Raw genomic sequence first — 15,347 nt, forward strand, 5'->3', positions numbered from 1 at the left:
ACGGACGGAGCCGTTTGTCCCTCGGCGGTTCCGGCGGTGGGCCGGGGGTCGTGCCGGGCCGGCGGGGCGGTGAGTGGAAGCGGCTGCTCTTCCTCCGGGCGCAGCGCGGGGAGCGCGGCGCGGCCGCAGCTGCAGCTGCTCGGGGGGATGTGGCAGCGCTCCCTGCAGTGGGCTGACCCCAGCCGGGGAGCCAGCCTGCGGCGGAGCTCGTGAAGCGATAATGTCAGGCCCGTGAGGCCACTCGGGCGCAGCTCGATGCCCGTGGGAAAGGCAGTGCCTCACCGCTTTATTCAGAACAGCCCGAGAGGCCTTTTCGGTTGCAGTGTCTATTTTGTGCGTAAAAAGCGGGAGTTGGCCACTGCGTTCAAGCGGGAGGTGTGTTACCCTGCCCGAGTATGGAAAAATAGCAAGAAAAGCATCATTTTGGCCATGTACAAGACTCATGAAATTCTATATCCACATTGAAACAATTAGATGTCGTAATTTTTAAGATCTCCCTAAAACCTCCTTCCCTAGAAGTGCTTCCTACTCCACTGGCTAAGTGCTTTTTAAAATTTAGGTAATCTATCTTTAGTTTTGCTACTTTGGAACGATGCTGGTGCAACAGATTGCTTCTGTGACCTACATAAAAATTTGGACCTAAAGCATGAGGTTTGATTCTCTAGTTTTAAGCATTCATCTCGTTACAGGCTGGTCTCGCATAACTCAGCAAAGTCGTGTGCAGTGTTTTGTAATTTGTCAGATGGTGATAGAAACATTAAGTACTGCAGTATATAAGAAAGTTTTAGTTTCTTGAACTCCAGTAACAATAAAATTCTTCTTTATATCGAACAAAGTTCTTATAGGCTAATTCTAGAGATATGGAAATTTTCCTCTCTTTGTATGTGAAGTTCTTTTCACTTATTTTTGATTAACAAAAGTGCTGAAGTGACTGTATGGTTACTTTTCTTAGAAATAAAATCTGATTAAAACTTTTAAGGTTCAGCATAGCATCTGGATCTGTCCAGGTATTGTTATTTTATTCTAAATTTTAGTGATGAAAAATATTGAAAGCAAGACTGACTTGTTGGAAACGGAACTTCCATTAATCCTTTTTGTTCTTTTAGGACAAAGTTCTATGGAGACTAGTTTATAATAGACGGATTTGCTGGTAGAAGAAAGGCATCACATAGGCAATAGTTTTGATGAAAAAATTAAGAGATATTTCGTGGAATGTCTGTGGATTGTGCTATGTCACTTCTGTCTTCTGTTGCAAGTCTTTTTAACATTGCTGTTAATAAGTCAATAGATTCCTAGATATTTTTGGATTCGCTAAGGATTTATATCATCTGAAGGGTATGACAGTGTGGGGGGGAAAGGCCATCCTAAGAACTTCATGTGCCTCCTTTTCATGTTGTTTCAGCATTCCTTAATTCTCTGGCCAACATTTAATTTTCTGCACTGGAAGACAAGAAAAAAACAGCAGTATCTTCATGTATTACTGTGATTAATACTCTAATTAATACTTTCCTAATCTCACTTTGTCATGTAGCTGATCTTTCTGGTGTCTTAAAAAAGAATTGTGTTTGGATTTATGAATATCATTCATAGGAATGTCTCTGTTTTAAAAAGTAATTTCTCTTAGGACAATGATTGAAAGAAGACTAAGAGATTGGCAGGTAATACTGAAATGGCTTCATAACCCCCAGCACCTCATTTTAGAGTCCCATACAGAATGTGAAGGATGTCATTCACCTACCAGTTGATGCCTTAAGCTTCGACATGACTTAAAATGAACAATCAATTTTAAAAAACCAAAAACCCACAAAACAAAAACAAAACAAAAACACCCCCCAAAAAACCCAACTGAATAAAACACCCCAAAAACAAAGACACAGAAGAAACCCCATCAGATCCTCCCACATCCACTTGGAAATATGTCCTTAGCCCAAAGATTGCTGAAAACAGTCTAGAACTTTAAAAGCTCATGCATTATGCATGCATTAAATACAATTGGAGCTAGCTACTGCATAACCAAATAAGCCATATTTTGTGCATGGATTAAAAATGGCATAATGTTAAACTTGACGGTTTTGATTGTCCTCTGAGGAATTCAGTTGAGATAGGAACATTTACAGTAATACATGACTCAGTCATTCCAGTGAATCTGTCATTACTTTAGCCATCATTTTGTATGATGTTTTGTCATTCATTCTAGTCTCACAGTTTAAATTGTAGATGGAGAATCATTTGAATTTTGTCTTTCCTAGTTAAGCCATGCCTGTTTCAGCTGATGAAACTGTGGGGAGCCTGGCTGTGAGAGATACAGTCCTTACTCCAGCTGGAATTGAAGGATTACAAGGTTTGTACCAGATGCTATTTATTGAAATTGCAGACTTTGCTCAGTGGCTTCCTTAGCTTCTTTCTAAAAATGTTTCACAAAATGAAGATCAAAATCTGGGTTAAATTTTGAAAGGTACGGTGACTCATTCTGTGTTCAAGTAGGTTGTTGTAAAGAGGAGTTGCTGTGAGATGCTAAATACTGGAAAACTCATCAAACTATAATGTTCCTCCTTCCAGAAGGAAAGAGAATGCTTTTTTGCAGAACTGAGGACAAGGTCAGATCCATTTAAGAAAATGGGAGCCAAAAGTACTGTGCAATTCTTTTATATTACTCAGCTGCTATTAGAATGAGACTGCTGGGCTTAGTCTTGTATTTGAGTTCGTTTTCACAACTGTGAGTTAATTCTTTCAAGCTTCAAGAGAGTATGTTCACTTTGAAACATTAGAAAACATCTCAATGGTAATGTTCATCCTATCTTTTAATTATGTTTGACCATTCCTAGTTGCTTGCTAAATTGTTATATTTGCATTGCCTGGTAAGTAATCAGTTTGCTGCATCATTTGAACTATGGATTTTTTAGTCTCTTAGAGAAAGGAAAAAGGAAGTGATTAACCTGCCCATAAGTCTGAGGAAAGTATTCAGTAGACTGAAACAAGTGTAAAATACATTTTACTTGAAAATTTTTGTTAATTTTTTTCAGAATTTCAAAGTGATTTAGACTTTGAGTTATGTTGTTATTGAATGTATTGAAGGTAATTTAAAATTGCCTTGGTTTGTGTAGAATCATCATCTACACAGAATGTAAAAGCTCGACAAGTCATATCAAGAATCAGTCGAGAGGAACTGGAAGACAGATTTCTTCGTCTACGTGATGACCATATCCTACTCAAACAGTATGCCAATAAGCAAGAGGAGAAAATTAAAAGGTATGGGGTTTAATATTTTTATTTTAACTCACAGTACCTTTTTGTCTCTTTAAAGCATCATCAACAAATTTAAAATCGCACTGATTTCTCTCAGAGCACTTTTTAATACAGTACCAAAAATCACCCACTGGACATGATTTTTGTATTGATTTCTACAGTCTGTTGTCTCTGAGTATGTGAGTTGGTTTTTTTCTATGCCTGTTAGATCTCCCTGTACAGAGGTACACTGCTGTTTACTACATCAGAGATGATACCTTGGATTGCCAGCTGTGCTGGTGGAGTGTTCTGGGAATTGGAGAGCAGGCTGTAGAAGCCTAATGGTTCTTCACGCTTTTCATTCTAGAATCAGAATGGTCTATCCAGAGAGATTCTGCCCCTTTTTTGTCCCAGTCTGTCTTTCAAGAAGTTGAATAGCATTTAGCTTTTTATTGCTGAATTAGCACTAAAATGTCTTTATAATCATCACTCCTTCATTCAGTAGATAGCTGTCACTTTATGTCACAGTACAAGCTGGCTTGTACTGGGCAGTTAATTTGGCTATAAATAAGAAGCCCTGCCGGCTCCATAAACCTGGCCCCTGGGTTGACTGACAGGAACCTCAGCCAATACGTTCCATCCTAAGCTGCAGACGTCTTGCTGGTCCAGGAGCTTGGGCGGTGTCAAAGATCAGACCAATGAGCTATCCAGACTGGGTTTTTCAAACCCCTTTATAAAGAGGGGCTTGGGGAATAAACACACTCTTTTGCTACATGGACGTCAGGGTGTGTGTTGTCCCTGTCTCCAGCCACTGACACCATGAAACATGTGCATATTAAACGTAATAGACAACTCCAGGGAAGAAGTCCCAAATAGCATGGGGAGCACAGTACCCAGTTTACCCACAAATATACAAGCAACTTTAGGCTGATTATTAAACTCAGTATGCTAGGATTTGTGTGCTAATCTTTGCCAGGACTTAGTGTGGTGGCAAACTGATCTGGACTGTGAAGAGCTGTTTGTAGCATTACGATATTGCAGAAAGGCTGAATGCTGTGACTCTGTGTTTGCATTGTGCTAATTGTTAACAAAGTCTTTCTGCATCTAAGCCAGTTTCTGGTGAGGAGCTGTCGCCAGCCGGGGGCTATGTACAAATCACAGACAGGACGGGACCGCTAGGAACATGTCTTGAGCTGTTTTATTTTCCAGTATCAGTCTCCTTACATGGTTGTGACAATGGGAAGATGCCATCAGCTCACATCCCAGGCAGCAGACCAAGAACTTAGTGTTACAACATACTTTAAAACTTTTTTGACCAATGACACTAAGCAAAAGCATATTGACAGTAGTTCCATCCAACCACTATAAGCACATGTAGCTTCGGTTAAAACAATGCTTGCTTATTTCAAATACAATACCTGCTTGTAAGCCTTAAAACACAATGCGCAGACCATCATTATTAAGCTTAGAACTTCCAAATATCTCGCTAGATACACTTTTCTGCAACTTAGGGAGTTATTCTAGACAAGCATTAATACACAGACCATTGTTCTGTTCGTCCTTTTCTACTTCTTACGTAATTTTTCTGTTGACCAAACTTATGGCGACTGCTTAGCTCTAATCATAGTTCTGCTGTCTCTGATGCCTGCTTTTTGCAGCTTTCCCAAAACCCTCTGATTTTATGGATTCCCACAAGGAGCTAATGAATTAATCAAAGGGTAGTTGAAAATAGTGCCTATTTCATACTTTAAAATACAAAACATTATTTTATTTTGACTCAGTATTCAGTGAGCCACTGTCCAGTTGACCAGCATTACATAATTTCCATCTTTTCTGTCAGGTTGTTGTCAAATACAAGATTGTAGATGAAATTAATTGTTTCATTATTTCAAATGGTAGTTCCTGTGTTTTTGTGCACAGGAAATACCACTCATCATCCATTTACACCAGGTGGGTGTGCTCATAGTCCACTTAGGTAAAAATACAATGTAAAGGTGTCCTTCCTTCACTAACCTTAAATGATTAGCCTTAGGAAACTGTTATTCGCCAGTGCTATAATGCAGATTGCTGCTCAGTGGTATCAGTTATCTTCAAGGAGTTTGTCCCAGGCAACAATAGTTATATCAAAACTTGAAATTTATTATCAAGGTTTTATGCTGACGTCTCCACAGTGGTTATGTTCCTTTCAACAGAATACTTTTTATGCTAACTTTTCACATTATTTTTCTTTTTTGTGAATTGTTTTCCCCAGAATGACCACCAAGTTAATACGGCTCGTTAATGATAAAAGAAAATGTGACCAGGCTGGCTGTGGACCCAAGCGGCTGGGTCAGGCTCTGGAGCTGGAAGAAATGATTGAGCATTTGCGAGAAAAAGTTTGTGAGCTTGAGAAACAAAATGAGAGCCTCCGCAACAAACTCATTTCAACTAAACAGCAGCTCCAGATTCAAGGCCATAGGCCTTGTCCGTACAGCTCCGTTCAATCTCGTGTGAACACTGGTCTCAGAAAAGAGAGTGAGACTGCTGGCATGCCAGAGCACACCAAGAAGGGTATAATTTATTAAAACAGCTGGCTCTTTCATTGCACTTGAAACCATGATTCTGAATTTCAAAACATTTTTAGTGCAGATCAGAAAATATGCAGAGCAATTACTGAAAAATAAAATGCCTGGAAAAAATGAGGATAGTTTAGCTATCTCTAAGGTATTAAGAGACAAGAAAACTCTACAAATAATAATTAGAGCTTCCTGTATCTGCTTTTTGTTTGGCTGATTTAAAAATACCATGAAAAGCTAATCAGGTATGGATGTTGTGGAGATACTTGCTTTCTTTGAGTGCAGTCATGTAAGAAGTACCTTGAGTTGAACAAAAGTAAACAAAAAAAAACTTCTAAGCAAATACACACACATGTGCATCTATATCTATATATATCTATATCTATATCGCAATTACCAGTACCTTAAAATAACACGTAAAGATCAAAATTCTAAATAGGTCAAGTTAATGCAGCACAGTAGGTAAGTTTTTCAGGCATTTTGGGAAACTGCTGGCATCATTGTACCTTAAACCTAAGTTATGCAGTTCTGAGGACTGAGGGATGGCTGCCTTAATGCTATCTTTGAAATGAAATGTATTTGGTCCCACCACAAAACTTGGATAATTTTTTCTTGCTAAGAGTAGGAGAAAAATGTGGAGAAACCATTGCATTTGCTCCTAAAGTAATAACTCTTCCTTAATTCATTTCTCACTTCTTTTCTTCACCATGGGCTTAGGATGCTTCTAAACAACACAATGAAATTATCTGCACTGCTACTAAAATACAGTCCTAACAATTGCATGTCTGGGTGAATGTCTCTTGGGATTTTGCAGAGAAAATGATGAGAAAAAGTGATTACAAGTTCATGTTCCTGTCTAATAATACTGATATTTATTTTCTTTGAAGACACGATCTCTGTTCTCTTTGAAAGTAAAATCTTCTCAAAATCTTTCAGGACATGTTTTTAACAGTTTGCTTTAACACTGTTTGGCATCGCTCATCCTTCAGATTTTACAGCAACTGATGTTGTGCATATTATGATTATTTCTATGTGATTTTGTTGTAAAAATACTTCTTTTGACATCTATATAGAAGTTGCAATTATTTGTGCTGTATTAAGATAGTTGGCTTGTTAAGAGCTTTCTCATTCAACAAGTCAAAAATTTATCATTGCTTTTGTATTCAGGAATGAGATTTCAAGGTTTAGAAGTGAGATCATCTGACCTTGTGCTTCCTAAATATGGACAGAGTCTGCTCGAGGATTCAAGAGCTGAAATCAGAAATTTGTATGATTTTCATATTACTTCTTTTTTGTCATTATAGCTCTTATAACTTAAGGTTTTCTTGAAGAAAAAAAGTATATATTCTAAGAAGTTTTCAGTTTAGAAAATAAAAAGGTTGGTTCTGACAATAATAACACTGGTAACAATGCAGAATGTTAAGGAAAACAGGAAATGAAGTATTTAGAATGCAAAATGTAGGTACATAAGAATTTGGCTACAAGTTAAAACTGGTCTCCAGTGGTGAGGCTTTGTTTGCTAGGATGCAATGCCTGCCTTGTTTGTTATGGGTCAAAGCTGACAAAAGAAGAAAGAACCCTAGCTGCAAAATCTTTACCGACATAAGTCCTAAAATGTGCACCACCATGCAAGTGGTAACTATGTGAATGTGTTTCACTGATGCATTTAAGTTTCATTCCTAGAGGCAGACAGATTTTATGGATAAGCACAAAAAGCACAGTATTGGGATAGTTATGTAAAATGATTCTGATTCACTTTTGCATTTTGAAGTGTGGTTTGTAATTCATCTACATGTTTCAATTGAAATTGAAGTTTAGGAAACCCTTGCAGCATCCTTGATATAGAGATAGCATGAGAAATAGAGAGGTGTTATATAGAAAAGGTAGTTGGCATTTAATTTAAAGATATTGAGGTCTGATTAGAATATTTTTCTTCTCTGAATTATGTTTAGAACCTGAGTTTTCTAAAAGCTGTTAGTTTATTTTCACAGTGATTTACTTGAATCAGATTATCGATTACCTTCTCTGGCAATGCTAAATTTACAATTAATGGGCAAGCTAAGTTTAGAAATACATGGATTAATGTGCAATCATTTATTTTGTGCTTGAAATTTTATAAATGCAATGATTAACTGGAATAATAAGAAACAATTGTATGGAAATATTCCTATAAATTACTTTTTCATGCATTCATTGGATAAATTCCACTGTTCAAAACCCATATTTTGATTTTGCTTTCTTTTTTGCTTTTTTTGGGGTTTAGACTTTTCCATTTCAGAATAAAAGCTTAAAAATTACTTTCAGTGCTCCATCCATTGAAGATCTAATTTTTTGATCGCTAGTAATGGTGTTTTGCTTTTGAGAAACCATTGGTGCTAATGGATGAGAAGGAGGATACTTCTAATACAGAGTATAAGAAACCGTGAACAGTGTCTTAGGGAGGTTCTGCTAAGCATTATTCAGTCCACAGAAATATTTATTTTGAGAGTTTGTGTTGCACTTTAATAGAAATTTAAACTCATTAGCCTCTCTTGTAATGTATGTTAATAAGAAATACAGATTTTGCTGAACACTTAAAAGTTTGGCTTACTTGAGTACTCTTTTTTTTTTTTTCCCTTGAAAAAATATATAACTGGTTTTAGAATGTAGGATGCTTGTACTTGCAGGGAGACTGTTATTGAGTCCCAGAAGAACCAAATTGAAGAACTAGACCGTGCCAGAGAGATTCTTGGGAATCAACTAAGAAGGAAAGAAAAGGAAATTGAAGAATCCACCCTACGGCTGAAAGAGCAGGGTACAGCAAGCCAAAGGTATTGTGAAAAATTAAAAGAGTTATATCATAATGTTTGTAGGTAGCTGTGGAAGTTACTACTTACTAATTTTTGTCCGATTGGTGAAACCAAGCCATAAAATGTTTTGCCAAATAGCATGGATAATTCTAAGCAAGGAAATAGTTACAATGATAAGTTATGATATTCTTTCATAAATAAACAAAAAAGTTCATAATTACCATTTTAGAGAATTCTTTTCCAGCTGATACAGGTTCAGTTGAAGTTCAAGTCATAAAATTTTAATCACCTATTTTTCCTTCACTTTAATTCTTATCAAATTTTAGGTGTAGGTTCATAGTGGACAATTTAATGTTCACTAGTACTCAGTAATTTGGAGTCTACAAATAGTAGAAAAATTCTGCTCTGCTGTTGCAGAAAATGTTGAGATAAATGAAAGTCTCTAACACTGTTTTAGTATTAGAGAGCAACATTACTTTATTCACATACTCAAGTGTTTTCCAGATGTCGAAGCTTTGTAGCCCCCTTCACTCGCTCCAGCATGGCATTGTGACAATTTGTCCTGTGTGTCTAAAATAAGCAAATATTGGAAGAGAAATTGCCTTTTCAGATACTGAAAATCTATTCTGATTTTATCATAATTTATATTAATAAAAATCCATGATTTCTCCTCTCATGTTTGCAGAAATAATGGGGTTTAGTTGCACCATTTGAAGTAAGGAAAAACACTTAAGTAAATATTTTTTAAAACTTTGAATGATTTTGAACATCCTTTCAAATAAACAGTACAGGCTCAAATTAATCTTAGAATTGTAAGAATATCTGCATAGATATTAAATTATTTTCATGTAATTAAGACACACTGGCAGCCTGTTTGAATACCAGACTTAAGATGTTATAGTCTAAATTGCTAGCTCTCATTTTCTTTGCAGTGTTTGTTTGATAGGTGGAAACTTCACAAAATGGTGTTCTACTGGCACCAAATATTTTGGATGGCAGGAGAGAGGGAAAACAATCTCTTTAGGCATAGGATTGTTTTCTTTTTCTGTCATATACAGTTTTATACAATAAACAAAGATGTATATGTATTGATTGAAGTTGCTGTGTCATCAAACAGTAAAATGTGTATTTACCTAAACTCTCTAGTGTGAATTATAGAAGAACAAATTAATTTGGCTATTATACACTACATCTTCTTCAAAGTATGTGTTTATGATGCATTTGTTTTTAATTTTGAAGGCTAAACATTCAGGACAATGTGGAAATGATCAAGGTCCGTAAACAGCTGGCTGAGAAAAGCAATGCTCTTTCAGCAATGGAAGGAAAGTTTCTCCAGCTTGAAGAGGTAATTGCAATTTGATCAGTAACATTTCTATGCTCTTATCACATAAGCATGCTAAACAGAAGACAAATTATACACAGTTCTTGATTCTAAGTCAGTACAATTCCTGTTTTAAACTTCCCAGTCCCTTCCCAGATGTGGCAATACCTCTCTTCCCCTTCCCCTTCGCCCCCTGCTGGGTTGTCAGTCAGTCTTAAACATTCCAGCAAGGCACTCAGTGTGGTTGGTCAAGTTCAAAGGCCTGGGGGTCATTGGCCTGTCTATGTGTCCCTCGTCCCCTGAGACCCTCCTCCTCCCACCTGCTTGGTGCTCACCTGTCCCTTCCCCTCCCCCTGTCCCTAGGCTTAAATTGAGCCCCGACCATGTGCTCAGGATTCTGTCGGAGCTGTTACCTAAGACTCAGATGTCTGTGACCATGGAATAAAACTCTGGATATAAACCCTCCGGCAGAATCCGTCTCCTTTTCCTCTTTACCTTAGCCTGAAGCCCTTCCACCTGAGCTACAAGCCTGGGTTTGTTTCAGTGTCCGGCTGCAACACCCAGGCAGCCAAAGGTGTCTCTGAGGTGAAACACCATAGTTGCCGCCTTTAGCCCAGCAGCAGGGGTCAGACGAGCCCAGGCACAATCTACTTGATAATATTGGGATCATAATCCAATAAACCACATCCTAGATTTCTCTCAAATTACTCCAGATGGAGTAGGGATTTTTAGTCTTAATCTCTCTTTTTTTCAGCAAGGTCCAGCAGGTCTTAGTGATTTCATCTGCAAAGTCATACCAAGCCGATTATGAAGAATGAACTGAGTTGTCTGGCTATGGAAAGAGATCCATGATCATTTAAAGAGAGGACTTTGACTTAGATGTACTGATTTATCAAGAAAGACTACCAAGCACCCTCCACTTTATTACTCTTTGCTGAAGTTTGGGCAGTTTGGCTCTTCTGTTAGGATTTAACCTCTGCTCATATGTTCTTGGAAATTATTTTAGAGGGACACTTTAAGTAATAATTTTCCTTATAAAAAGAGCAATTTTATGAAAATATCTCTGTAAGTTTTAATTATACTGCTTTTTTTCTGCTTTTTTCCTGTATGTATATGGAAAACTGCATATGCATACAAAGGTAGTATGATAATACCTTGGAAATGGGAGACTTCCTGTAAGGAGGAATCCTACCTGCAATAGAGCTTTATTATGTATCCAGCCTTAAGAAGTGGAAGCACTGAGTATCCTTAAAAACACCTGTGTGCTTATTGTTAGCATTTTAAATAACACTTGTGCCATTAGATTTTTCTTTGATTCCTTTTTTTGGCCATGTTTTCCTGTTTCTGCATTTTATTTTGCTGTGCCTCCTTCCCCTCTTCAGTGTAACTCCTGTATCTTCTCTGCCAAACTGAGAAAAGGTTTAACATGGCGTTTTGTCTTCTTTCTCTTTAAGAAAGCTAAAATAGAGAGAGTTTACTCTAGAATGTAAATTCTCTCTGTTTATAACTATAAATAACTACTTATAAAAATAGCTATAAAAATAACTCTATTTCTTTTTGTTAGACTGACTGCTAATATTGTGTATTCTTTGTGATTTTTGTCTTCCTGGAAATGAATACAAAAAGCTGAAGATCAAGTTGGTGACTGATTTTTCATAGGTTTTTTGTTAATTTCCAGTCTGTTCAAAGCGCATGTGAATGTACACGATTTTTACAGGATTAACATTTAGCTTCTCCATTTAACTACTTTGTAGGAATGCTGTATGGAAAAAAATGAAGCTAACTTCTTTCTGTCTAAAAGCATTAAGCATTAACTATATTCACATATGTATTTGGCATAAATTACCATCCAGTTATTTTATGAAACAGGAAATTGGGTTTTCAACTATTTTGTCTCAAATCGTAATTTGAATGTGATTTACATGTGAATTTTTAATGAATGAGGTCTAATTACAGGATTGTAGGCAGTATAATATTAACTAATATTCTGGAATAGAGGCTCTATTGGCATCCTCCATTTAATTTTAAAATTGGTTAAATGTGCCATCAAAGTAAATGAAAATATGAAATAAATCAGAAGTCCCTTATTAAAGTTCTTCTAGCTGGGAAATAGAGCTGAATGCATGAGGGTTGGAAAAGAATCATATATCTACAATTGTGTGTATATGTGTATCTACAAGTATAAAGATTTGTATGTGTGTGTGTGTATATATGTATATGTAAATATAAGGGTTAAGAGCTGTGGCAAGCTCTATGATTAACATAGATGTGGATGACATTGATTTCTGCTTGCTGCGGCAGTGGTTTTTGGTTAGCATGTACAACCACTGAAAGCACTGCAAAATCTTTTAATTGCTTTACAGATTTATTTCTTTGTCATTTTCTTCATGAGGAAACTGAGGGTTTGATAATTCATGCGGGCAACCAGGTCACCTTCTGTGGGCCGTGGGAAGTGAAAGTTACTTTTAGTTCCTTAGTTCAAGAATGTGTCTTGCTGATCACATTGAGAACATCTACTCAATAGCGCCTTGAGAGCCCCGTGTTGAAATACACAGTGTGGGAACCTTCTACAAGGTCTGATTTTGATATTCCTTCCTTTCTTTTCACAGAACCTAAAGAACTTGAAGACCAACCATGATGCTTTATTAGCAAAAGGTGATGAACTGAATGTTCAGCTTAAAGAGGAGCGGTTAAAGTGCTTTCATCTTCAAAAAGAATTGCAGACAGTAACTATTTCAAACAGAAGGACAGAAGAGGTGAGATTGTGTTCAAGAGATCTTGAATCTACTTGAAGTACATACAGATAAGGGAAGAGTTAATGATGAGATACCTTTTAATTGTGAAAATGTGAATAGATTTTTCAAACACATTTAGAAGACTGACATGGTGGTATATATATACTACTGATATATATACTTTTATCCCATTAAAGAGAAAAAGACAGTGGCTGCTGCTGCTTTGCATTTGGTAGAATATCAACCACACTTGATCCCTGTGCCGCATAGTCACTGCACCAGTGTTTGGACAATATTTGAGGTTAAGGTATAGGATTCCATGTCAATTCTGATACTGAACAAGTGGTTTGTTAACTGAAAGAAAATGATACTTAATTTATTGGTAATATTTTTTAGTATTCTTTCAACCTGATTAGTATTCTTTCAACTGATTTGAACTGCTAAATCAGATATAACACTATAGTGTACTGATTTAATTCCAGTACACTGTAGTGTTATATCTGATTTAGCAGTTCAAATCAGTTACGTCTGTTTCTTTGTCTAGAGGCTCTCTATGGATGTCATCCGCACTTAGGGCTAAAAATCAAGTGGTTTATTTCTCATTCTCTTCAATGCATGAGGAGTAAGAGTCTGCAGTCTTACTTGTTTTTCTGTTACATTTTGTACTAAATTTAGTTTCGCCACCTGGTTTACCTATTTTAAATGTATTTGCATGAACCAGGTTTACCAAGAAATAACTCACAGATACTTCCTCCAAACCTTTCAACTATTGTAATGCATGAAGGTATCTTCTTGCTATCTCATTGCTTTCAAGTTATGTCTTGCTTTAGTGAATGTTTTGAAAACAAGAATGTGTTGTTTAACATGTCAGTAATACACTTAGACGTTTAGATTTTTATATTATTTTGCGTGTATACCCTGTGATTGGCTCTTTTGATTAGAGCAGGATGCTAATACTGCCAAGGTTGTGGTTTTCATCCCCAAATGGGCAATTCATTTTAATTGGACTTGATGATCCTTGTATCCCTTCCAACGCAGAATATTCTGTGATGCTGATTTTGTATAAAAAGAACAAATAATAGCTTGACAATGCCTACAAATAGTTAACTATCTGTCTTCACACATTCATTGTAATTTGCTTTTGTGCTGTGCATCAAATAAAACTTCCTTCTTCATTTTAGTTACAGGAAAGAATAAATGATCTAGAAAATGAGAACAAACTGTTGAAGGAAAACTATGATAAGCTGCATAACAGGTAAGTTATGGATTCTGTATATAAAACATTAGGTTCCTGTCCTGTTGAGTAGGACTTCATACACTAAGTGCTGGAATATGGCTATTGAGTGTTTGTGCACACATGTAAATATGTTTGTGCTCCAGTTTATCATATCAGTAAGTGTATATGGAAACATTCATGGTACTCTGCCTGTATTTCATCTGCCCTGTTTAAATGGACCAACTTGTTCTAATACTCTTGAAACAATAGGACACTACTTTTAAAAACGAAATTAAAAATAAGTAGGAGTTACTTTATTTTGAACATAAATGAAAGAATTTTTAGTTGAATTTCTCATTATTTTCTTTAAAGTTATTGTTGAAAGAAGGATACCTCTAGGTAGATATATATTAATTTGGATTTATTTTGGGTTTTGGGATTGTTTCTTGGGTTTTTTTTTAACAAAGAGGTGTTTGAATTTTTGTCAGTGGGATAAAAGTTCTTCCAGCACTTCACAGTGAACCTGTATAAAGTCTGATATTTAGCTTTTCCACTAATTACTTTTGAGGCGTGATTTGTTTCTTTTGTAATATCTATCATTTCACATCTACTGATACAGAAGTAAGTAATTCTAGCCAATTGTCACAAGCATATGAAAGAAAAAAATGACCTTCAAATGAGCTTTTCCTTTATTGTGAAACTGTGATTTTATTGCACTAAAGAGGGTTAGATAATAAGAGAGGTGTCTTAGAGTTAATAATTGCCTCAGAAAGTATGTAAAATGCTTAACATATTTTCTTATACTGAAATTATTTCTCCTGTTAAAGTGTTTGGCTTGTCAGTGTGATGTCTGTCAAAAAAATACCAATGACTAAATACAATGTGAGTGATACCAATTTTTGTTTCTAGAATTCTTACAATATTTCTTATACTTCCTGTACTGTTTGTGGTAAAATTAAAAATTATAGAAGTGAAAAATGGTGAGCACAAATAATTTAAAATAGTTTTTTACTTATGAGATGTAACAGTTGTATTATCACGATACTCAGAGATTTGTATAGGGGCAGTTGATCAGTTGTCTGTCACTTAAGTTCATTGTTGTAGATTTCTCCAAAATTTGATTGAAGAAACCGATTAGGATTTCTTTCTCTCTTTTATCATTATGCAGAAAAGTAACACTTACTGAGAAATCAACTTATGATATTCCTGTTCTACTTAGGTCATAGAGAATTTAAGATGTTTAAATAAATTTAAATATGCTTTTGTTACTATGTAGTAACCTACAATATGGCTGTTCTTTTATCTAAAATGATCTGTCTTTTCATATAGTCCCATTTAAACGTTGATTAACGTTTCATCATTCCATATTGTGGTTTTACTCCAGCCAGCCACCAAGCCCCTCACAGCCCTTGCTCACTTCCCCACCAGTGGACTGGTGAGAGAATTTAAAGAGTAAAAGCTGGAAAAACTGTGCAGTGAGATAAAGACAGTTTAATAGGGAAAGCA

The 15,347-nt window shown here is 36.2% G+C and overlaps 1 protein-coding gene across 4 annotated transcripts in view; it reads left to right on the forward strand.

Moving 5' to 3' along the window:
- Positions 1-9: 9 nt before the first annotated feature.
- Positions 10-15,347, forward strand: part of LOC128945590 (protein fantom-like) — a 41,857-nt gene continuing 26,519 nt past the window's right edge. The window contains exons 1-9 of one of the 4 annotated variants that reach the window (XM_054289328.1): positions 10-69; positions 2,250-2,341; positions 3,105-3,249; positions 5,477-5,775; positions 6,948-7,047; positions 8,447-8,590; positions 9,809-9,914; positions 12,500-12,646; positions 13,807-13,880. In XM_054289328.1, coding sequence (XP_054145303.1) covers positions 2,257-2,341; positions 3,105-3,249; positions 5,477-5,775; positions 6,948-7,047; positions 8,447-8,590; positions 9,809-9,914; positions 12,500-12,646; positions 13,807-13,880 — 1,100 coding nt within the window. In that variant the 5' untranslated portion in view covers positions 10-69; positions 2,250-2,256. Of the gene's footprint in view, positions 70-2,197; positions 2,342-3,104; positions 3,250-5,476; positions 5,776-6,947; positions 7,048-8,446; positions 8,591-9,808; positions 9,915-12,499; positions 12,647-13,806; positions 13,881-15,347 lie in introns of those variants that run through there. The other 3 variants (XM_054289329.1, XM_054289331.1, XM_054289332.1) reach the window with 3 other exon arrangements.

The sequence above is a fragment of the Melozone crissalis genome, unplaced genomic scaffold, assembly GCF_028551555.1.
Source record: "Melozone crissalis strain CALT ecotype California unplaced genomic scaffold, PUWL_Pcris_2 ptg000068l_1, whole genome shotgun sequence".
NCBI classification, from domain to species: Eukaryota; Metazoa; Chordata; class Aves; order Passeriformes; family Passerellidae; genus Melozone; species Melozone crissalis.